The sequence below is a fragment of the Podarcis muralis genome, chromosome 9, assembly GCF_964188315.1.
Source record: "Podarcis muralis chromosome 9, rPodMur119.hap1.1, whole genome shotgun sequence".
Taxonomy (NCBI): domain Eukaryota; kingdom Metazoa; phylum Chordata; class Lepidosauria; order Squamata; family Lacertidae; genus Podarcis; species Podarcis muralis.
The window spans coordinates 5,192,798-5,213,782 of NC_135663.1; the positions used below are offsets into that span (position 1 = coordinate 5,192,798).

Sequence of the window (20,985 nt, forward strand, 5' to 3'; positions counted from 1 at the left end):
TGCCCCCCGAGCCTGTGGGGCTGGCGGTGGGGGGAAGCGCTGCTTTCCCCCACCGCCAGCCTCAAAACCAGGTTGGGGAGCCGCACAAAGGCGTCGTGCGCCTTCCTGCTGCCCCCCCCCCGAGCCTGTGGGGCTTGTAGTGGGGGGAAGCGCTGCTTTCCCCCACCGCCAGCCTCAAAGACCAGACTCTCCTGGCTTCAGTGAAAGCAACGGGAAGCCTCCGGAGTGCAGGCTTCGGAGGCTTCGCATTGCTATCGCTGAAGCCAGGGAGCCTGCATTCGCTCCATAGGACGCACAAACATTTCCCCTTAATTTTTGGAGCGGAAAAAGTGCGTCCTATAGAGCGAAAAATACGGTAGCTCTCATCCTCCCAATTTTATCCTCGCAAGAACCCTGTAAAGTAGACTAGACTGAGAGAGGTCATCCCAGATGAGCTTCATGGGCAAGTGGGGATCTTCATTGGCTCCCAGTATGCTTCTGAGCACAATTCAAAGTGTTGGTGCTGACTTTTAAAGCCCTAAACGGACTCAGTTCTGTATACCTGAAAGAGCGTCTCCACCCCTATCATTCAGCCCGGACACTGAGGTCCAGCGCCGAGGGCCTTCTGGTGGTTCCCTCGCTGTGAGAAGTGAGGTTACAGGGAATCAGGCAGAGGGCCTTCTCGGTAGTGGCGCCTGTCCTGTGAAACGCCCTCCCAGCAGATGTTAAGGCAATAAGCAACTATTTTACTTTTAAAAGACAACTGAAAGTGGCTCTGTTTACGGAAGTTTTTAATGTTGAATGCTGTATTGTGTTTTTAATATTCTGTTGGGATGCTGTATTGTTTTTAATATTCTGTTGTTGGGCAGGGTATAAATAATAAGTTGTTGTTGTTGTTACAGTCATACCTCGGGTTACAGACGCTTCAGGTTGCGTTTTTTCAGGTTACAGACCCGCCAAAACCCGGAAGCACCAGAACGGGTTACATCTGGGTTTCGTCGGTCATGCATGCACAGAAGCGCTAAATCACACTTTGCGCATGTGCAGAAGCGCCGAATTGCAACCGGCGCATGTGCAGATGCGCCGCTGCAGGTTGCGAATGTGCAGCATGGATCACGTTCGCAACCCGAGCATCCACTGTATTATTATATTTGAACCCTGGTCTCCTGAGTCTCAGTCCAAAACCTGAACCACCACACTGACTTCACAATGTGGCATAATGTCATCACCGTGCGGGTTTCACTGCTCATGGGGGCAGAGGGACTGTGAGTGTTGACATTACAGGCTACAAGGAGAACCACCAGATGCAGGGATCCTCTTTTCAGAAGTTGCCTCAAGTTCCCCATATTTAGCATATTGACTGTTTGACTTCACCAAATGGTCCCGGGGAAGGGTTACAAAAATGTCACCATTGGAACCAGTGCAACTTACATTAAAATCGTAAGATAAAACCAGAGAACCAACAGCAAACAACCAAAACAGCAGCACAGAACAGAAATGCAGGAAAAGGGAAGACATCCACTCAAGCAAAGGGTTCGGTAAAATGGTGCGTCTTGGCCAGCTGTCAAAAAGCACGCAATGGATGGTATAAAGACACATCTCACTGCATAACCTGGGGCCACCAAAGAGGAAGCTTCATTTTGAAGGGGGAAAGTAAGACAGCAGGGCTAATAATGGTTCTTAACCTTCCTTGCCACCAAAGTTTCTTTCTGACTTGGATTAAAGTCTGAACCAAGACAGAAATCAGGGACCATGACACTTGCTGGTATTGAGAGTTAGCATTGTAGTTCCTGAATGTTGCACCTGAAACCAAGCAATAATGGACATTAGTGCCATAATTAAAACAAACACTAAATTTAGCCTTTTCTCTCAAGCATAACCCAGAAAAAAGGAAAGTGCCAAATCTCAGAGAGAGAGAGAGATATTTCAGTATATGTTTCGGTTGCGTCAATTTTTACTGATAAACCATTTTAGATTATTAATTGGAAGGTGGCAGATAAATATTTAAAATAAATGAAAGCAAATCACTCTCTTTTCAGACTATCTACACAGGTATAGTATAGCATTTTGACTGGACAGTCTACTGTTTTGAGACTTGGATAAATGCCCTCCATCGTACCCTGCCCAAGCTGATTCAGAATCCGAGGTTTAAGCCTTGGATTGTGGCTCACAGCTTGACTACAGGAATCCCAAAGGCATGTAAAAAAAGGGAAAGGAGGTTGAAAGGGAGCAAAGAATACATATTAAGACTTGGTTGTAGACAGATGTACTCTTTATGATGCCATTGCGGTTTTATTTCAAGCATTATTCTCTACCACCGCCTTCATGTTTCCTATCACTTTCCAAAAGTCATGTAATAAAAGGAGCAATTTTATCTGTCTTTCAGTATCATTCCGAGCCCCAAACAAGCATTCTTTCTTGTTTCCATTTCCTCCACCAGCAAAATACAGCGCCTGAAAGCCATTTCGTTACGGTGCTCAGTGGAGAGAGAGAAAAGGGTACGAATTTACGAACCACTCACTTCCCTTTAGTAGATCAGTGTCACGCAGACTCTAATGCCGCCTTGCCAAGTTGCCCAAATGTTACTTCAGATAATATACTGATAGGTCTAAACCCCTGCCAAATGCTTTACAATATCCTACTCTCATTCAGTTATGAATAAATGCTCCTCATCACCACCGTATCCGGGCTAGGTTAAGTAGGGAGTTACATTGGCTATATTAGGTTTCAGGATTGGTTTGGCTTTTAATTTGTGGAGGAAAGATTGAAACAAATGTGCTTTACACGCATTGGGCAGATGCTCTTGGTTGTTCTGTTTTGAGCAATGGCCTGAGTAGTATGGAAATGGGGAATGGATTTTAATGGCACCTTGGAGAGCTCCCTGTAGGACTCAGGCTGAAGACTCCATTAAGAGCAGAGCTTAGATGTTGCTTCAGCAGCAGTCATCTTCTGACTGGGCCTTAAATGGGAGCTGCAGTTCTTTCTCAGTTGCTAGCTCCACCTTCCGTGTGAGAAGCTTCTTGCAGCGGTTCTCAACCTGTGGGTCCCCAGATGTTGTTGGACTACAACTCCCATCATCCCTGATCTCTGGCCTTGCCAGCTAGGGGTGATGGGGAGTTGTAGTTCAACAACATCTGGGGACCCACAGGTTGAGAAAGGCTGGACTTTAAAGGGACCCCGGCTGCTTAAGCACTTGCAGATTCCTGAAGAACACGGGAGACTTTGGCCCTGCTAGGACCACAGCTAGAGTCCTCTGCATCAGAGGAGGAAAGCAGGATCGCATGGTCATAACACTGGTCGCCACAGAGTTGGCAGGGAGCACAAGCGTCATCTAGTCCAACCCCCTGCAATACAGGAATCTTTTGCCCAATGTGGGGCTTGAAGCCACAACCTTCAGATTAAGAGCCCCATGATCTACAGACGGAGCTGTCCCAGCTCACCTGAGAGTGAGCAAAATCTTCTGCTTTCAGTGTTTTGCATCATGTTCTACTGGCCAGGTACAAGAAGTTATTGCAACTATAAGTAGTGTTTTAACAATACCCCCCCCCCCCCCGGTTAAAAAGCATAACATTCTATATTTTTCTGCAGTATTTTTCAAGCTGTTAGAAATAGCACAAGCCTGCAACAACCTTACTCAACATTCCTATCACATAGTCCTTCAACATTCCAGAGACCTGGGCAAGTTCTGTTGCTCCCCAAACCAGCAAAAGTGAGCTTCTACTTTCCCTTCTAGGTCATAAGGACCCCAAATAGGTCACTGCCCTATCTTCCATATATCTATCCCTCTCCTAGCATACCAGCAACAATATAGGGGGCTTCTTAGATTTACTTGTTATTTATTACACAAAATTTCTACTCCGCTTGATTGCAAAAAACAAACCTCAAAGCGGATTGCAAAAAGTTAAAACAATAAAATCGAGAAAAAATCACAAGCATGCTTTAAAACATACAAAATATAAAATACTTTCTAAGCATCTGGGTAGGCTTATCTAAACAGGAATGTTTTCGGCAGGCACCAAAGAGAGTACAGTGAAGTCTGCTTGATCTCAATAGGCAGGGAGATGGGAAAGGAATTAACTCAATTCAGCCCATAGGAAGCGGTTATGACCTCAGTCGTCATTTTGGGGTTGAGCAGGGACAGCAGGTGACCTGATACACAACTCGGGTCAGAAAGAAGTCGCCACTGGACAGCAACTCTTCAACACTATTAAGTTATGAGGATCCCTTCTGTATAAAGTTTTAGGACAGTTTGTTAGAAATCAGACAAGTTGTCTATCACTTGAAATTAAAGCGTGCAAGCCAAGTATGAGAAACCTAACTGTGAGAAAGATAAGATACCAGCTGATCCTCTCTGCAACTTTCAAAAAAAAAGTATGCCCAGAGGATAACTTCACACCAGTGACATTTTCCATTTAAGCCATCATTAAATGCCTCACTTGGCTCCAGGCAGAATGCGGTATTTCTCAGACTACATCCAACATAAACCCTGATTAACATTTTATTTAGGAAGAACTCCAGGAAGCCTTCACTTTGCTTTTTATACTCTTGTCAAGATGGGAAAGAGAAGAACAATGGCCATTTATCCCCAAAGTCTGTCTCCTGCTGGTGGTGCCCTGCTGCATCAGACCAAAAACCTATCTGGCCCATCATCCCATTTCCTACAGTGGTCCATAGGAGGCCTCTGAGAAACCCACAAACAGGCCTTGAGTGCTATAGCACTCGTCCTCTGTTGGCCCCCTGGCAACTGCAACTATTCAGAGGTATTCTTCTTCTGGATGTGGTACAGTAAGGGCATGCCTCAACTTTAAATTCTGCTTTGTATGTCTGTTTATCTTCTTTAAAAATTGTATCTGTTTTGAATCACTCTGTGCTCAGGTTCCAAACTACTGTGTGTATGTGTGTGTGTGTGTGTGTGTGTGTATAAAAGCTCTGTGTTGCCCATTCACGATAACAGGTAATCTAAAAACATTTGCAACCTTCCTCCCAACCTTCCTTCACTTTGGCCCAAGTGTTTTGAAAAGGAACATGTGAGGTATAGGTTGACACTGTCAAATTCAGCCAATTTATTTCACAATTAAGTCCTCCCTACTATACTTAAAAATACCTGTTGAGGTCTCTGAATTTTCAAAGTTAGGTCCTGATTAAGGATGGGCATGGTTGCATGCAAGCCTTTTGAGCAGGACAGAGCAGATGACATAAAGCACACAAGTGTACAACTCCTAGGAGGAAATACATGTCCGTGCAAGAAGGACTTGCGCATTTTAAACACTCAAGCTCCAGAGTAAATGTCACTGCTCATGTCAATATATGTTAGATGGACTAGATAGGGAAAGGTAGTCAAGCTCAGGAAAGAATAGTTTGCCCAATAATGCGTGAGCCTTTTCAAACTACTTACAGAAAACAAAATGACCTCTCTTGGGCCTATAACAATTATTATTGCTTGCCTCACTGCTGAAATACCATTATTAACTTTCTTTACGAGAAACCACTACTCCTCTTGCATCTTATTTGAAACTCTTGGTGGCATTCAGCTAAGTTTTACTTACAGCAGACCCACTGAAATAACTGGGCCTAACTAAGACATGTTCATCAATTTCAGTGGGTCTGCTGAATAAACTTACCCTGAAGTCTTCTGGCATGAACAGAGCCCTGGGAGGGGCAGGGCTCCATCTTACTTTCTGAGGGGCTTCAGGGAAGGCAAGGATCTGTATTTTTAGTATTTCTAAATATTAAAAGGTAAAAAGGTAAAGGTACCCCTGCCCGTACGGGCCAGTCTTGACAGACTCTAGGGTTGTGCGCCCATCTCACTCAAGAGGCCGGGGGCCAGCGCTGTCCGGAGACACTTCTGGGTCACGTGGCCAGCGTGACAAGCTGCATCTGGCGAGCCAGAGCTGCACACGTAAACACCGTTTACCTTCCCGCTGGTAAGCGGTCTCTATTTATCTACTTGCACCCGGGAGTGCTTTCGAACTGCTAGGTTGGCAGGCGCTGGGACCGAGCGACGGGAGCGCACCCCGCCGCGGGGATTCGAACCGCCAACCTTTCGATCTGCAAGCCCTAGGCGCTGAGGCTTTTACCCACAGCGCCACCCGCGTCCCCGCTTCTAAATATTAGCACATCATAAAAGATCGGGGTGGTGAAGAATGACAAGGCGCAAAGCACCATCAAGAACAAAGCAAATAACAGAAGAGACGGGCTGTCACATTGAGAAGAAGAAGAAGAAGAAGAAGAAGAAGAAGAAGAAGAAGAAGAAGAAGAAGAAGAAGAAGAAGAAGAAGAAGAAAAAGTGTTCAAGAGACATTTGAAAGTCAAAAGCGAGGGTGCCTACTAAATATCTATTGGACATGTATTTCACCTCCAGTTGAGGCCAATGAGGGTTCTGTAACATGTGGAACATCTGTTCTCCTCCAAATGATTTCAGGGATTAATATGGGATTATAAGGTCTCAGGTAAGGGTTCAGGTGGTCCGTAAAAGTATACTGGGTCCAAGTTGTTCAGGGCTATGTATATCAGTGCAATAACCTTCAACCAGGCCCATTAGCATATGAGCAGCCGGCGCAGATGTTTTAGCAAGTTGCTGGACCTCTGCTCCCATCAGTAGTCTAGCCATTGCATTCCACACCAGCTGGGGCTTCCAGGTGAGGCGCAAGCACGACTTGCCATGGAGTGTGGTGCATTAATGCTGGCTTGGGGAAGCAGAGAGGGGAGCCATGCTGCTTCCTGGCTGCCCCCAAATCCTGCACACAGAATCATAGAATTGGAAGGGAATCCAAGGGTCATCTAGTCCAACCCCCTGCAATGTAGGATGAAACAAGATGAAACAATATCTGGTCTCTTCCACACACCCCACATGGTGCCAGGGAACTAGGAGGAAGAGGAGAAGGGCCAGACCCTCTTTTTCTTTTTAAACATTTGCAGCAGGGCTTTTGCAAAAGCAACGTGCGTCTCACGCCATTTCTGCCTTCCATCGAGCTAACTCAAAAGGAGACAGATGCCTCTCTGCTGCCTTCTACAGAACATAGGGAATTTCAAGAGGGCTTCCAGAGCCCTCGGTCAGTAAGCAAGGCATCTGGTTCAATTGTGTGCTTGGCACCTCTTAGGAGAACACATGCAAGAAGCAGACATAAAAGCTCACAGGTCGTAGCAAGAAGGCAGTGATTCTGTCATTTTGACCCACCTCTCTCCGCCGCGACGCCCAGCAGCTCTGCTTAATCTTCCAAACCACAGCGGCCACAAGGAGCAGAGACAAGAAACAGCTGAAATGGAGGAAACAGGAAAATCAACAACAACACTTATTTCCTTTCGATTTGAGATGCAGGAGAATTCGACAGCTAGACCAACAAAAATAGCATTGCACTCGCATGAACTTCTGTCAACAGATACTAATGGCACATAAAGTGCTTGGCAACATTAAGATTCATGTCTCTGTCTTGTAAGGTGGTGCGCAGCAGGCATTTGGGGGGGGGGAGAGGGGGGAGAGAGAAGCAAGATGTGCCGCTGCGAAGGGTGAATGACAAAGCCAGAATGAGACCATATCACCTGCCTTCACACTTGAGAACGTCAACATAATTCAATCAAGTTATCACTCAACGGTGATGACAGAAGGCCCTGCTAATGCAGATCTCACTGTGACCCAGCAAGGGAAACGGAACGGCAATGTGTGAAAACATGCAAAAGGGATTTTAAATAAGGAATGTTTGTTCTGTTTCCTTTCTAATCGCAGGTAACGTCTTATTTATAAGACCAAGTGAACTAGAAAATGAACCCTGTTCATATTGATTTATTCACTGGCTGAGATTTATAGGCCTACTCTCTCCCTAAGGCACAGAGTAGATTCCAGCCAAATGTTATCATTAATCCTCATAAAAACAAGCAAGGGAGGTCACCGTTATCCCATTTTTCAGATGGGAAAGTGAGGCTGAATGATGTACCGAAAGCCAGCTAATGATTCCATAGCTGAGTTGGGATTTGAACCCAAGCCAAATCTAACACTCTACCCATGGGGCTCTCCAGTTTCACAATCGTTTTGTAAGAGTACTCAATTATTTTTCTGCATCTGTTATGACAAAGGAAAAGGGTGATCTAATAGCTTTCATATGTCATTACTTTTATCCAGATCTTTCTGTAATTGTTTTTGATCCAATTAATTATAGCAACTTGCCAACCCAGAGCCAGCAAACATTCTTCCCCCATTATCTCAATAACCTTCAAAGCAGCATGCCCTACAGTTAGATAGGTGGCTGCTACTTGCTCCAGTTTACAACCTGGAACAAAGGCAGAAAATTACTTGCCCAAATATTATCTGATGATTTACCAAAGCAAATGCCAAGTCCATTAATAAAGTATCATTTAAAATCTTCCTATTTCACAGACACGATCTATTCAGCAGACAGAAACACAAAGAGAGACCTGCAGCGGTTGTATGCAAGTTATTTAATACTCCTCCCCACCTAGCATTGATGTTTGGGGCATATTTGTCCAAAAGTAAGTTCTTTTGCAAGGTGAATTCTTGTCCGATCAAAAAGAAAATATCAAAAAATAAAATGTAGACCAAAAGAAGAGAATGGAATTCTGCTATGCAACATCCCGGCCCATCAAAGCCTCCTGAACAAAGAACCAACTTTGTTTCTCTCCCTAAAACAAAACCCTACGGTGTCTCTGCTCATGTCCTCAGTCCCAATCCCTTTTCACCATTTCTAAATTCAGAGGCAGAAGTTGGGAGCAGAAAGGACGTGTGCAGCCACACCAGATGATCTTGGAGGCTTACAGGAGCTCACACTCCTCGCTAGACAGACCATAACCCACATCAGATATTTGTCCAATGGCTGAGGCCGTCCCGTCTGTGTGAAAAATTCAGCAGCCCTTAACACTTCAGCCAAACCCTGCTGAGTTTAACAAGAGCCTGTCAAAAGACTTCGCTGAAGTGTCACCCTCCTCTAACTCTTTTGCTACAACTATCTTCTTTGCCTTTTTTTAAAAAATCCATTTGGGAAGGTATCAGTGGAATATACTGAGCAGCTTTCTTCTTCAACGCTTCCAAAAAGAACCCTTTACATCTTTGTCACAAGGAGGCAGCAGATCCCCGTAAGTGCTGAAAAGCTCACACAGTGGGGCTCATTTTTTATTGCAGGAGGTCAGTCGCCAGCACTTCCAAAAGCATCAGAACTGCAGAGTTCACTTCAGAGTCAGGGCTCTGAACCCCAGATGATCGGGTCATATTTAAAGGTGACATTTCTGACACATAAATGGCACTCAGAAGTTCCACCATGCTTGGGCAACCAGCAACTGGAACCGGCATGGGGCTATGCAGAACATCAGGCAAGGCAAATGCAAATAAGATCCTGTCTTAGTTTTCAATGGCTTGTATGGGAAGAAGCGATTGGTCTGCAATCCAGTGCAACTGAAAGGAGGAAATCCTTGCCCTTCACTTTAAAAGAGTGGCAAGAAATAAAGGTTCGGTGGACACCACAATGCTGCCAAATTGTATCCTATTACTTCTGCAAATAACAGAAATGAGAAGGTGACTTTTATTATTATTATTATTATTTATTGAATTTTTATACTGCCCTATTCCCGGAGGTCTCAGGGCGGTTCACAGAAAAGGCCTACATAAAAACCACAATATATATAATAAAAATAACAGCAATAACCCAATAATACCCCCCCCTAAAGAGCCACATTTTAAAAGGGTATGGGATGTTGATCAGGTCAACCAAAGGCCTGGTTAAAAGGGAACATTTTTGCCTTGCGCCTAAGGTGTATAATGAAGGTGCCAGGCGAACTTCCTCCCTGGGGAGAGCATTCCACAGATGGGGAGCCACTGCAGAGAAGGCCCTGTTCTCGTCTTGCCACCCTCCGGCCTTCTCGAGGAGGAGGCACACAAAGGAGGGCCTCAGAAGATGATCTCAGGGTCTTGGTAGGTTCATATGGAATGAGGCGGTGCTTGAGGTATTGTGGTCCTGAGCAATTTAAGGCTTTATAGGTCAAAACCAGCACTTTGAATTGGGCCCGGAAACTAATTGGTAGCCAGTGCAGTTGGGCCGGGATCAGTGTAATAAGCTCAAACCATCTGTCAATAGCCCAAGTCATTTGGGTGTTCCAGAGGTCAGCTAAGGCTTCAACATATCCAGTCATATCAACCAGAAACACCCCCCCCCCGAGCCATTTGGAATCCCACTGGATCCATCAGCCTCCGAGGGCTGACCCTCCTAATAGGTCCCCCACTTCTGCGGAGAGGAAAAGGTGCTGACAGCCTAAATCTCAACAGGAGTGATCTAACCATGGCAAGGGGCTGATGCCAATGTCTCCCACCTTCAAATCACCCTATTCCTGCCCAGTCGAGAAAACAAGGTCGAGAGTGTGGCCTGCCATGTGCGTTGGGATGGTGACATGTTGGGACAGCTACATGGATGTCATGGCAGCCATGAAGTCCTGAGCCGCCCCAGAGCCAGCTGCCTCGGCATGGACATTGAAGTCTTCCAGAACCAGATAGAAACTGTTTATCCGGTGGCTAGTCCTAGTTTTTATAACCCTGTACCTTCTTCCAGAAGGCAGAAGCTGAAAGAGATCATTTCCGGGGTGCGCACTATCCTGCGCTATCTCTGCAGCTTTCTTATGGCACCTGGAAGCATAGATTTGATCCAAGGTGGGAAGAGCGCACCCAATTATTCTCTCCGCAGTCTTTACAACCGTGGACAGCATTGTTTTTCCCCTGACCGTGCAGCTCCCAAACCACACACACATCCCCCCCCTCAACTGGACAGAGAGTCTGGAGATAGAGAGTGGATCTCTATAGACCACAACAACTCCCCCTCCCCGACCCTCAAGTCTGGCCTGATGCTGCGCTGAGTACCCAGGTGGGCACAGCTGGGTGAGACCAACTCCACCTTGTTCACCCACCCAGGTTTCTGTGATACATGCCAGGTCAGCCTCCTCAGCCATAATCAGGTCATGGGTGAGGGAGATTTTATTCTGGGCCGACCTGGCATTCAACTGCAGCAGTCGCAGACCCAAGGGCTGGCTGATATAACTGCCTGTGCCTTGTGCCCCTTGCCCAGCCTGCCATATCTCCCCCTACCTAGAACCATTGTAATTGAGCCTCCCCCTGCTCTGCTCTCCTCCGCTCCTCTCCTCCTGGGCACAAGCCACCAAGTGCCCTCACGGCCCAGTTAAAAACAGCTGAAACACTAAACAAAAGAATTTAAAAGGATATAAAAACAATTTAAAAGAAGAAGCCCTCTCTGCTGAGCATCAGTCCTTATAAAACCTGCCAGGCCCCGCCCTGGGCCAGGTGGAGAGAGGCAGGAGCAGGGCCCTCAGGCTCTCAGCAAGATGAGAGCAAGTCACATCACGGATTCACCTAGGGCAAAGGTAAAGGTAAAAGGGACCCCTGACCATTAGGTCCAGTCGTGGATGACTCTGGGGTTGCGGCGCTCATCTCGCTTCATTGGCTGAGGGAGCCGGCATACAGCTTCCGGGTCATGTGGTGGCCAGCATGACTAAGCTGCTTCTGGCGAACCAGAGCAGCGCACGGAAACGCCGTTTACCTACCGCCGGAGCGGTACCTATTTATCTACTTGCACTTTGACGTGCTTTCGAACTGCTAGGTTGGCAGGAGCAGGGACCAAGCAACAGGAGCTCACCCCATCGCGGGGATTCGAACCACCGACCTTCTGATCAGCAAGTCCCAGGCTCTGTGGTTTAACCCACAGCGCCACCTGTGTCCCTTCACCTAGGGCAGTGGCTCCCAATTAGCTAAGTACTGTGGAACTCCTGTTTTTCAAAAGCCAAGCCATGGAACCCTACTTTTTTTTAAAAAAAAAGATGTCTCTATGGTAGTTTTTGTTAAGTGAATGGTGCCACGGAACCCCTGGGTGGGTTATGTGGAGGGGTCCATGGACCACCAGTTGGGAACTACTGACCTAGCACAATGTACTTGGAAGTAACATTGTGGTGGGGAGGAAACTTATATAGGCCACCTGAGACTAGGTGGTGCCACCTCCATCAATGGCCGCCCCACCAGAGCATGCACTATGTGCCAATGCCAGGCAGGGACAGGCACCTGTGACGCCGCCACATCAGCATTAGCAGGGTCAAGCCGAGCAGGTGGCGTCCAACCACCCTCTGAATATATTTGCAAGGCTTCCTGTCAACATCCCTTTCGTTTGCCATCTGTTGCAAAAGGACTGAAGTATCAGACAATAACCTTGGGAATCAACTTTACTGCCACATGAATTCTATTTCTCCAGGAGGATACATCATCATCATCATCATCTCAATTTATTACTCACACTTTACCATAGGTCACAGGGCATGTTACAACAATTTAAAATTCGGCATTAAAAATAATTGAAACAAATCACAGTGAATGAATAGGGTAGAGCCTAAAAACATATCTCAAGTCTCCTCCTCTCATATGCTCTTCTGGGATTCTCCAAAATAGATGGGCGAATGTGTGGAAAGCCTCATTGCACCAGCTGGATTTATTCCACTAGGTTCCACTAGCACACTCGGTTAGTTGAATCTGGCCCCTAGTTTCTCTCATATGCTGAAGACATGCATCTGTTCCTTGCTTCCTGTGCTCCCCAAGAACTCTAATGGGTTCATAGCACAGGACTTGCCCTTTGCACAAGCCATGCTGGCTCTACTTCAGCAAATCTTGTTCTTCTATATGCTTAACTATTTTATCTTTAACAATACTTTCCACCACTTTCCCTGCTACAGACATTAAGCTAACCAGCCTGTAATTTCCAGGATCCTACCCCAAGTTCACACTACCCCAGTGAATCCCTTTTAAAAAAACTCAGTTCTTACTGATAAAGGATTGTAATATGGCATAGGAACAAAAGACAAACCCTTATTCAGATAGCTCAACAGTCGGTCTTTAAGCACTTAGAAAAGGATGCTGTGATTACTAAAACCCAGCATGGGTTTCTCAAAAACAAGTCATGCCAGATGAATCTCATTTCTTTCTCTTTCTTTCTTTTTTTATGGAGTTACAAGCTTGGTGGATGAGGGGAATGCTGTGGACATAGTGTATCTTGACTTCAGTAAGGCTTTTGATACTAACAGTAAAATATTTTAGTTATTTAGAGTAGAAGATTACCTGAAAAAGGTGACAAAGAACTGTACCAGGTCCATAAAGTTACTGTGCTGTGAAAATGCAATCTGTAGAGAAGAAAAAGCAAATGAATTATTTGTTGTTGCATTCAGAAACTCATGCTGCAAATAAGCTATTCCGTTTCCAGGGCTAACATAATAATGAAATCCTGCTCCATTTAGATAGTGTTAGCACAGCAACCTGTCACTTAAAAGTGGTGCATTGTTGACATATTTGATACCCCACCATTCTACCAGGTACCCAAGGAGGCTTACAACACACGAAACAATAAAAACATGGTGCCATATTAAAAGCACAAATAGAACAGCAGGATAATAAACATGCATTGCTTAGAACTACAGGAACGTAATCAATAAGCTACAACTTCTCTCTCTCATGCTCTATTCATGTCTGAGCACGCATTAATTTATTGGGCTAAAGCTCTGACAACCACAAAAACCTCCCTGATGCTCGGAAACCACAGTACAGAAGAGGGTCGAGATGGTGTAGTGGTTAGAAAGCCATCCAAGTTAAAACAAGATGGGTTCAGGGACTAAACTTGGGCCCTCTCAGAAGGGGGAATCCTGCAACATAAAAGACCTCCCCTTGAACCTCAGCAATGACTATAAAGGCAATCCCTCTTGCAGAGAAGTGAAGAGCAGAACTATGCTCTATGTCCTGCTCTTGTTAAGGTTTCCTGGCCGACATCCTCAGATATTGACTCCTCCCTAGCAACTTCCTCAGTTCCAGTCTTCCCACTTTTTTCCATTACAGAAGCCTCCCTAGAGTAAACACCTCTTAAAGTAGTGCATGGCCCTTTAACTGAGAGCAAATCCCCTGGGAGGCGAGGTCTAAAACTCTTTTCAGCAGCATAGTGAGAGCTGGACCATAAAGAAGGCTGATTGCCGAAGAATTGGTGCTTTTGAATTTTGGTGCTGGATGAGACTCTTGAGAGTCCCATGGACTGCAAGAAGATCAAACCTATCCATTCTGAAGGAAATCAGCCCTGAGTGCTCACTGGAAGGACAGATCCAATACTTTGGCCACCTCATGAGAAGAGAAGACTCCCTGGAAAAGACCCTGATGTTGGGGAAGATGGAGGGCACAAGGAGAAGGGGACGAGATGGTTGGATAGTGTTCTCGAAGCTACCAGCATGAGTTTGACCAAACTGTGGGAGGCAGTGGAAGACAGGAGTGCCTGGCGTGCTCTGGTCCATGGGGTCACAAAGAGTCAGACACGACTAAACGACTAAACAACAACAATAAACCATCAGTAGACTGCCAGGCAGTGCTGCTGCAGAAACACGCTGAGATACCTGCTCTCAGGCTCCAGCCCTCCTCCATAGCTTTCACCTTGCCGGGAGCAGTCACAGTGTGCTGTCCCAGGTCCTGATGCTGCCATATCACTGAGATCCTCACCACCACCTGCTAATATTTGCAAACAATCTACGACCAGGACTGCAGACATTCCCACCCATTGCTTTCCTCCCTTGCCCCTGGGCAGCGACTCCTCTGAAGACTTCAGGCACAAACAGGCTTGCACAGACCTCTGTCAATTTTACGCAAAGCAGCTGCTGCGTTTCCAAGATTACATGGCGACAGCCACCCCAGCCCAGGTTTGGCACCAATACGAAAGCCGGCGAGCCAGACCTGGTCTTTTAAGCAGGATGTCACCACTGTGTCATTCATTCCAAGTTTCCAGGGACAGGGCCAAGAGACAGCCTCCTCCTGATTCTTAGATCCTCATATGAAGATTAAAATATGGCAGAAAAAACTGGAGAGAATTTAAGGGAAGCATTCTTCTTATTTATTGTTTTGAAATATGAGATTACTTTTTTTTTACAATTCAGGTCACAGAAGGCTTTTGCATATTAAAGCATGTTTGTAACACTTTTAATGCAAATGATGAACCATTTTCTTGTACTTTATCATCTGAGCACATAGCTGCCTCTGAAGACAGTTCAGAAACGTCAGCTAGTGCAGAATTCAGTGGCCAGGTTGCTCACTGGAGCAAGAGGGTTTGAGCATCTTACACCGATCCTGGCCCCATTGCACTGGCTACCAATTAGTTTACAGGCCCAATTCAAAGTGCTGGTTTTGACATATAAAGCCTTAAAAGGCTCAGGACCGCAATACCTCAAGGACCACCTCTTTCCATATGAATCTACCTGAGATCATCTTCCAAGGCCATGTGCCTCCTCCTTGAGAGGTCCGGAGGGTGGCAAAAGAAGAACAGGGCCTTTTCTGCAGTGGCTTTTCTGGAATGTTCTCCCCAGGGAAGTTCGCCTGGCGCCTTCATTATAAACCTTTAGGTGCCAGGCAAAAATGTTCCGTTTTAACCATGCCTTTGGCTGATTTGATTGACAATCCTATGCCCTTTTAAAACGTGGGTGGTTTTTTTTTTCGGGGGAGGGGGTTATTTGATTGTTGTTTTTATTTTGATTATGTATTTTGTGGTTTTATATTTTGATTTTATTCTTTGAACTGCCCTGAGACCTCCAGGTATAGGGCAGTATATTGATGATGATGATGATGATGATGTTTTTATAAACATTATCTACTTGTCCTCCTTTTCTATCTCTCAGAGTGTCCGTAATTTTTACCATACACACCCAATCACAAACCCTGAATAACCATGCTATGGATGGCAGAACTCCCTCCCCATTTATAAAACTTACTGCCATCGTAGCAGTTGTTAAAAGACACATTAATATTCTGAGATAAGATAGCTGTCTTTTTTTAAACAACAAAAACAGAACAATGGATGTAGTATGAATGCACAACTGCACACACAAGTCAAAATTGATTTCCAATGTTTCTTTCTTTCTCTCTCTCTCTCTCTCAGGACATCATCCGTAAATGTGGAACTGAACTGCTTTAATGTCACCACATCTCCAACAGATGTTATTCGCTGTAGTACAAATTCTGCCCAGCCTAGACAGCATGTATTCCTGCTTCAGATCAAATGGGCATGTTCTGACAGATATCCATTTTCAAGAACTCACATTTGCCTGAACTTGGGGTCCCGCAAGCAGCTTGAAACAATGGAATCAAGTGCGAGTTAATATACTACCAAGTAGAACTGAGAAGACCGACACACTTAGCAGTAAAAGAGGAACTGCACTCGTTCCTTCTGCAACAGTCTTGTTTTGAGTGGACCAGAAGTTGATTTACAGTTAGAGAAAGCAGCAACCTAACCCACCAACATCATGGAAGCTAATTCTGCAAGTTATTAGGCCAGTAAGCACTGTGTATTTCATTTCAACAAATTAGGGACCAAATCAGCTATTTTGGATCCAGCGGTGCAAAAAGGAAAAGGGGGAAAAAGCTTCCAAGATTTTCTGGTTCCTATTTCAGAAAAAAATGGAATGCCAAAACAAATTAAAATACCACACAAAAGCACACAGAGACCCACAAGGCTGAAAAGTACCCAGACTTTCCAGACAGATAAAACAAACAGAGAAATACACCATGCATGCTTTGTATGAAATCCATCTGTTTTCTTTCCTGCCAACTGTATTTCCTGAGTTCTAATGTTCAGAAGAATGAAGTCAAACAAACCTCAGAGCTGTGTTTGAATACAAAGCTGCTGCTCAACTTTCTATTGAAAAACAAATTGCCTAGGTATTTCCCAAGCCATGCCAAAAGTTGTCAAGATCATTCATTTTGGTTTTTGACAGTGCATTGTAAAAGGGAAAATTTTAATACTGCCCTTCACCTCAGGGCGGGTCAGCAGCAGCTGGAGACTTAGATTTCCACTTATATTGTTTTTTTAAAGAAATCAGGTCTTCTTGGTTGAATTTTTGAGGCTGAGAAAAGGCAAGGGTGAACCATTAACCTGTAAAAAGAAACAAATCAAGAACCATTCTGCCTGCTGAATCTCTCTTCCCAAATCAATAAATGTAAATTCTTTGATACTTTGTGTGGTGGGTGTTAGCCAAAAAAGGTTCCGGTTATTACACTTTTATTAAATTATGGGGGATTGAATTGCTCCACAAAAGTCCTCCAAACAATGACTACACTGGGGACAAACTTTGAAGAACTTTGACTAAGTCCAGCAACAATCCTTACTGTATCTTTTGAGAGCCTTGTAGTGCTATATTTTCTTGATTCTGGACAAGACGATAGATCACAATTCCTCAGAGCCCAGGGCCCAAGAATGACCTCCATAACAGCTATTGTCTTTCACAATTAGATTCTAAGTGTGAATGCACAATAGATGAGGGTCTGAACAGGAGTTGAAAGTTAGAACTAGAGGATGATGCACTCCGGGACAAAATGATAGTTTCCAAATGAGAAAAATCTATCATATGCAAGATTATCCAAATGCTAGGATTCTACAGGAGGAGAACAGGATACGGTAAACAGGGCATAGTTCAGCTTCCTGAGAATATCAGCTTCCTTTAAAGAAAAAAGCAAACCAACAAGTTTATATCCCTTTTCATGATGTAGCGCTGACTGAATGAGTGTGGGCAAATTTCAGACATCAGTGGTGAGGTATGGCTGAATGCCAACTTCAGTGCTCAGAGGTGGGGTTGACCCTCCCATGGCTACGAAACCAGAATTTGGGGTGGAGGAGTAAGAAAATTGTGTCCTTTTTTTGCAATCTTTATTTTTTACAGTTCACAGAATTTGGATTCCCTGTGTACATAGAATCCTGGATATGCATTGAGGGATGAAAGGCAGAGATGGGGCAAAGAACATGAGAATAAATACTGGTTTTACACTGTCCATATTGTTACAAGTCGCCCCAATCTCTGCTGAGCAGTGGCAAGAGATTCCAGGGTCTTGGCACTTAACCAGGGTTGCATTTCCACTGAGACACCAAGACACAGCACAAAATGACACCTTCAGGAAATATGGTTTATTCACACATATTTACACCTGAGTTTTATGGGGAGAGAGTGCACAGCACGTCTATCGTCCTTCCCAACATTACGGCATGGGATTCAGGGGCACCCTAAATGCCATCCCCATGCCTCTCTGCAACTGCACGCTCCAGACAGTCATCATGGCTGCTTCCCATCAGTCCCAGCATGGAGTTCCTCCCCCTTCTTGCTTCTTCCCAGAAAGCCCTGCCACCTAAACTTCTGTCGTAAAAGGGCACCCTCTTTTTCTGCGGTGACATCACACCCCCGTCTTTACCCTGGCAACCTCCCTCTGTGCCTGGCAAGGTCTTGTTCCTGGTTGATGACTTCCATTGAGGGGTAATGGGTAGCCATCACAACCACTGTTTCTTCAATGACCCGCCATCGCCAGGCTGGCATCATGAAGAAGTTGTTGTTGTTGTTTAGTCGTTTAGTTCTGTCTGACTCTTCGTGACCCCATGGACCAGAGCATACCAGCCACTCCTGTCTTCCACTGCCTCCCGCAGCTTGGTCAAACATGTTGGTAGCTTCGAGAACACTGTCCAACTATCTCGTCCTCTGTCGTCCCCTTCTCCTTGTGCCCTCCATCTTTCCCAACATCAGGGTCTTTTCCAGCGAGTCTTCTCCTCTCATGAGGTAGCCAAAATATTGGAGCCTTAGCTTCAGGATCTGTCCTTCCAGTGAGCACTCAGGGCTGATTTCCTTCAGAATGGATAGGTTTGATCTTCTTGCAGTCCATGGGACTCTCAGGAGTCTCCTCCAGAACCATAATTCAAAAGTGTCAATTCTTCAGCGATCAGAAGTTAGGTGATGTTATTTCCCAGTCCTTGAGAAATTCAGGAATTTATGAGTCTGCTCAAATTCTGACCCTTCACTGAATGTAGAGATCTGCCCCACCCCAGCCCCTCATAACAAGGGGACCACCTGACCCTTAAATCAGAAAGAATATTCCATGGTGCAATATGCACTGGAATTTTCTTGCACTTCTTTTGCCAGAACCTTTGCTATACAATGAAATGACCTGAAGGAGATTTCACACATACATACACACACACACCGGCTGCTGCCAGGGGGGAGATATTGGCCTCTGGAATGCCCCCCTTAGCTGCATTCAAAGGAAACCCAGGAAAAGTCTGATTGGTCCTTGTTGCTATTGCAGAAGAGATGTTTTTGAAAAGGAGCCATTCCTGCTTTGCTTAGCCATTTCATTTCTCCTTTAGTGGAAGCAGAATGTGTTCTGGAATACTTAAACCACAACAGCTATTAGGGAAAAGCTCTTCACAGCTTAAGTAGTCAGACTCGCTGCAGTAGGTAGGTAGAATTCACATGGAACAAAATTGGCGGCGGGGTTGGGGGGGGGAGTCTTAATTTAAAAAGTATATATGACTCACTGTTTCCACAGGCAGAGTTTAAGGATTGGAGTTCAAGCAAGGAGACTTCCTGACAAACCTTTAAAACAACAACCCTCCTCTTGGATCTCATGCGTGTTTGTTCAACGAAGCTGGTTTGAATTATCTGCCGTTTGGCAGCAGAGATGTTAGAATCGGGCTAGGATGCCTGCCTGCATGGTTTCTGTTACCTTTTTTTTTTTTTTTGCAAAAGTAATAGGATAATTTATTTCATTTAACACATGTCTGCGCATTTAACACACTCGGGGACATCCAGTGAAGCTGAACACTGGGAGATTCAGAAGAGACAGAAGAAACTACTTTTTCACATGGTGCAACCATGGAATTTGCTTCCCCAAGAGGCAGTATTGGGTGGGACATATTCCTGGAGAAGAACTATCAATGACCACCTCCACTATCAGACTCTTAATCTTAGTGTCATGGGTTCAAGTCCCATGCTGGGCCAAACAATTTCTGCATTGCAGGGGGTTAGACTAGATGACCCTTGGGTCCCTTCTATGATTCAATGACTAGATGAGCCTCTGGCCTGATCCAGCAGGGCTCTTGTGATGTCCTTATGCATCGTTTTTGTTCTTTCTCTCCGTCCCCCCACCTCCCTCAAGAAAAGCAGCTCATGATAAATTGTGTATCAACATAGCTTACCGTTTCAATTCAATCTCATGCACTACTTGGATGACAAGACTGAAACCTTGTGGTTGGAAATAGGCCAACGTCCCTAGACAAAGTATTCCACGGGGCCATCATGGAAAAAGCCCTGCTCTCCGTCCCATAGAACAAAGCTTTTTCCGAAGGCTTTTAAAGCTATGGAGGCTCAGTTGGCAAGAGGCAATCCCCAAGGGGGGGGCCAGAGGCAGCACCCTGTATATTGGTTTAGAGAAGCTTGAGCAGTTTGGTTTCTCCAAATTCTGATGCAAACGGACGTGATCAGCATCTCTCAAACTAATGTACAGATCGCAGTGTAATTACCCCTTTGGGTTTTCCACTTCTCAAAATCTTGTGGCACACTCAGCGGCTCAAGTAAGTTAGCAAATGTGTATTTTAAAATGAAATGCATTTGGAAATGCAAACACTGAGATAAAATATGCATATTATCACCTCACCCCTTATATACCCAAGCTGATCACTGGTCCTTGGCTTGGCAGAAACCCTCTTAGCAGGAGGACCACCTGACATTTGGAATTCTCTCCCATTAAATATCAGCCAGGAGCCCCCTCTGTTATCTTTTTGGTACCCACTAAAAACCTTCCCATTCCAGCAAGCTTTTTAAGTAGAAACCTTTCCCAGTCTGCATCTGCACTGGGATTGTTTTTAAGAAGCTGTTGTTGTTTTGTTGTTTGTTGTTTACCGCCCTGGGCTTCTTTGAGAAGAACAGTGGGATACAAGCTAAATTACTGTAAAAAAATATGAATAATAATATCTAGATGCATATTTTGAGATAAAATACATATTTAAATACAGAGTGTGACATTTGGTGCAGATTCCTCCCCCACCCCCTTTTACCGAAACACTGCAGATTAATGCAGAAATGGGACAAAAGACTTATGAGTGAGAGACTGATCCATCCATCCCTAGCATTAGCCCCAGAAGCTAATTGGCAAGAAGCATTAATACAAGCCAAACTACAGGAGAT

At 45.1% G+C, this 20,985-nt stretch overlaps 1 protein-coding gene across 2 annotated transcripts in view; it reads right to left on the reverse strand.

The window, feature by feature from the left end:
- The window catches only part of ATRN (attractin), a 154,894-nt gene that overhangs the window by 26,589 nt on the left and 107,320 nt on the right, over positions 1-20,985 (reverse strand). For both annotated transcript variants that reach the window (XM_077933720.1, XM_077933721.1), the window contains exons 25-26: positions 13,085-13,146; positions 7,157-7,235 (exon numbers count right to left, since the gene is read on the reverse strand). In XM_077933720.1, the coding sequence (XP_077789846.1) occupies positions 7,157-7,235; positions 13,085-13,146 (141 nt within the window). The remainder of the gene's footprint in view (positions 1-7,156; positions 7,236-13,084; positions 13,147-20,985) is intronic.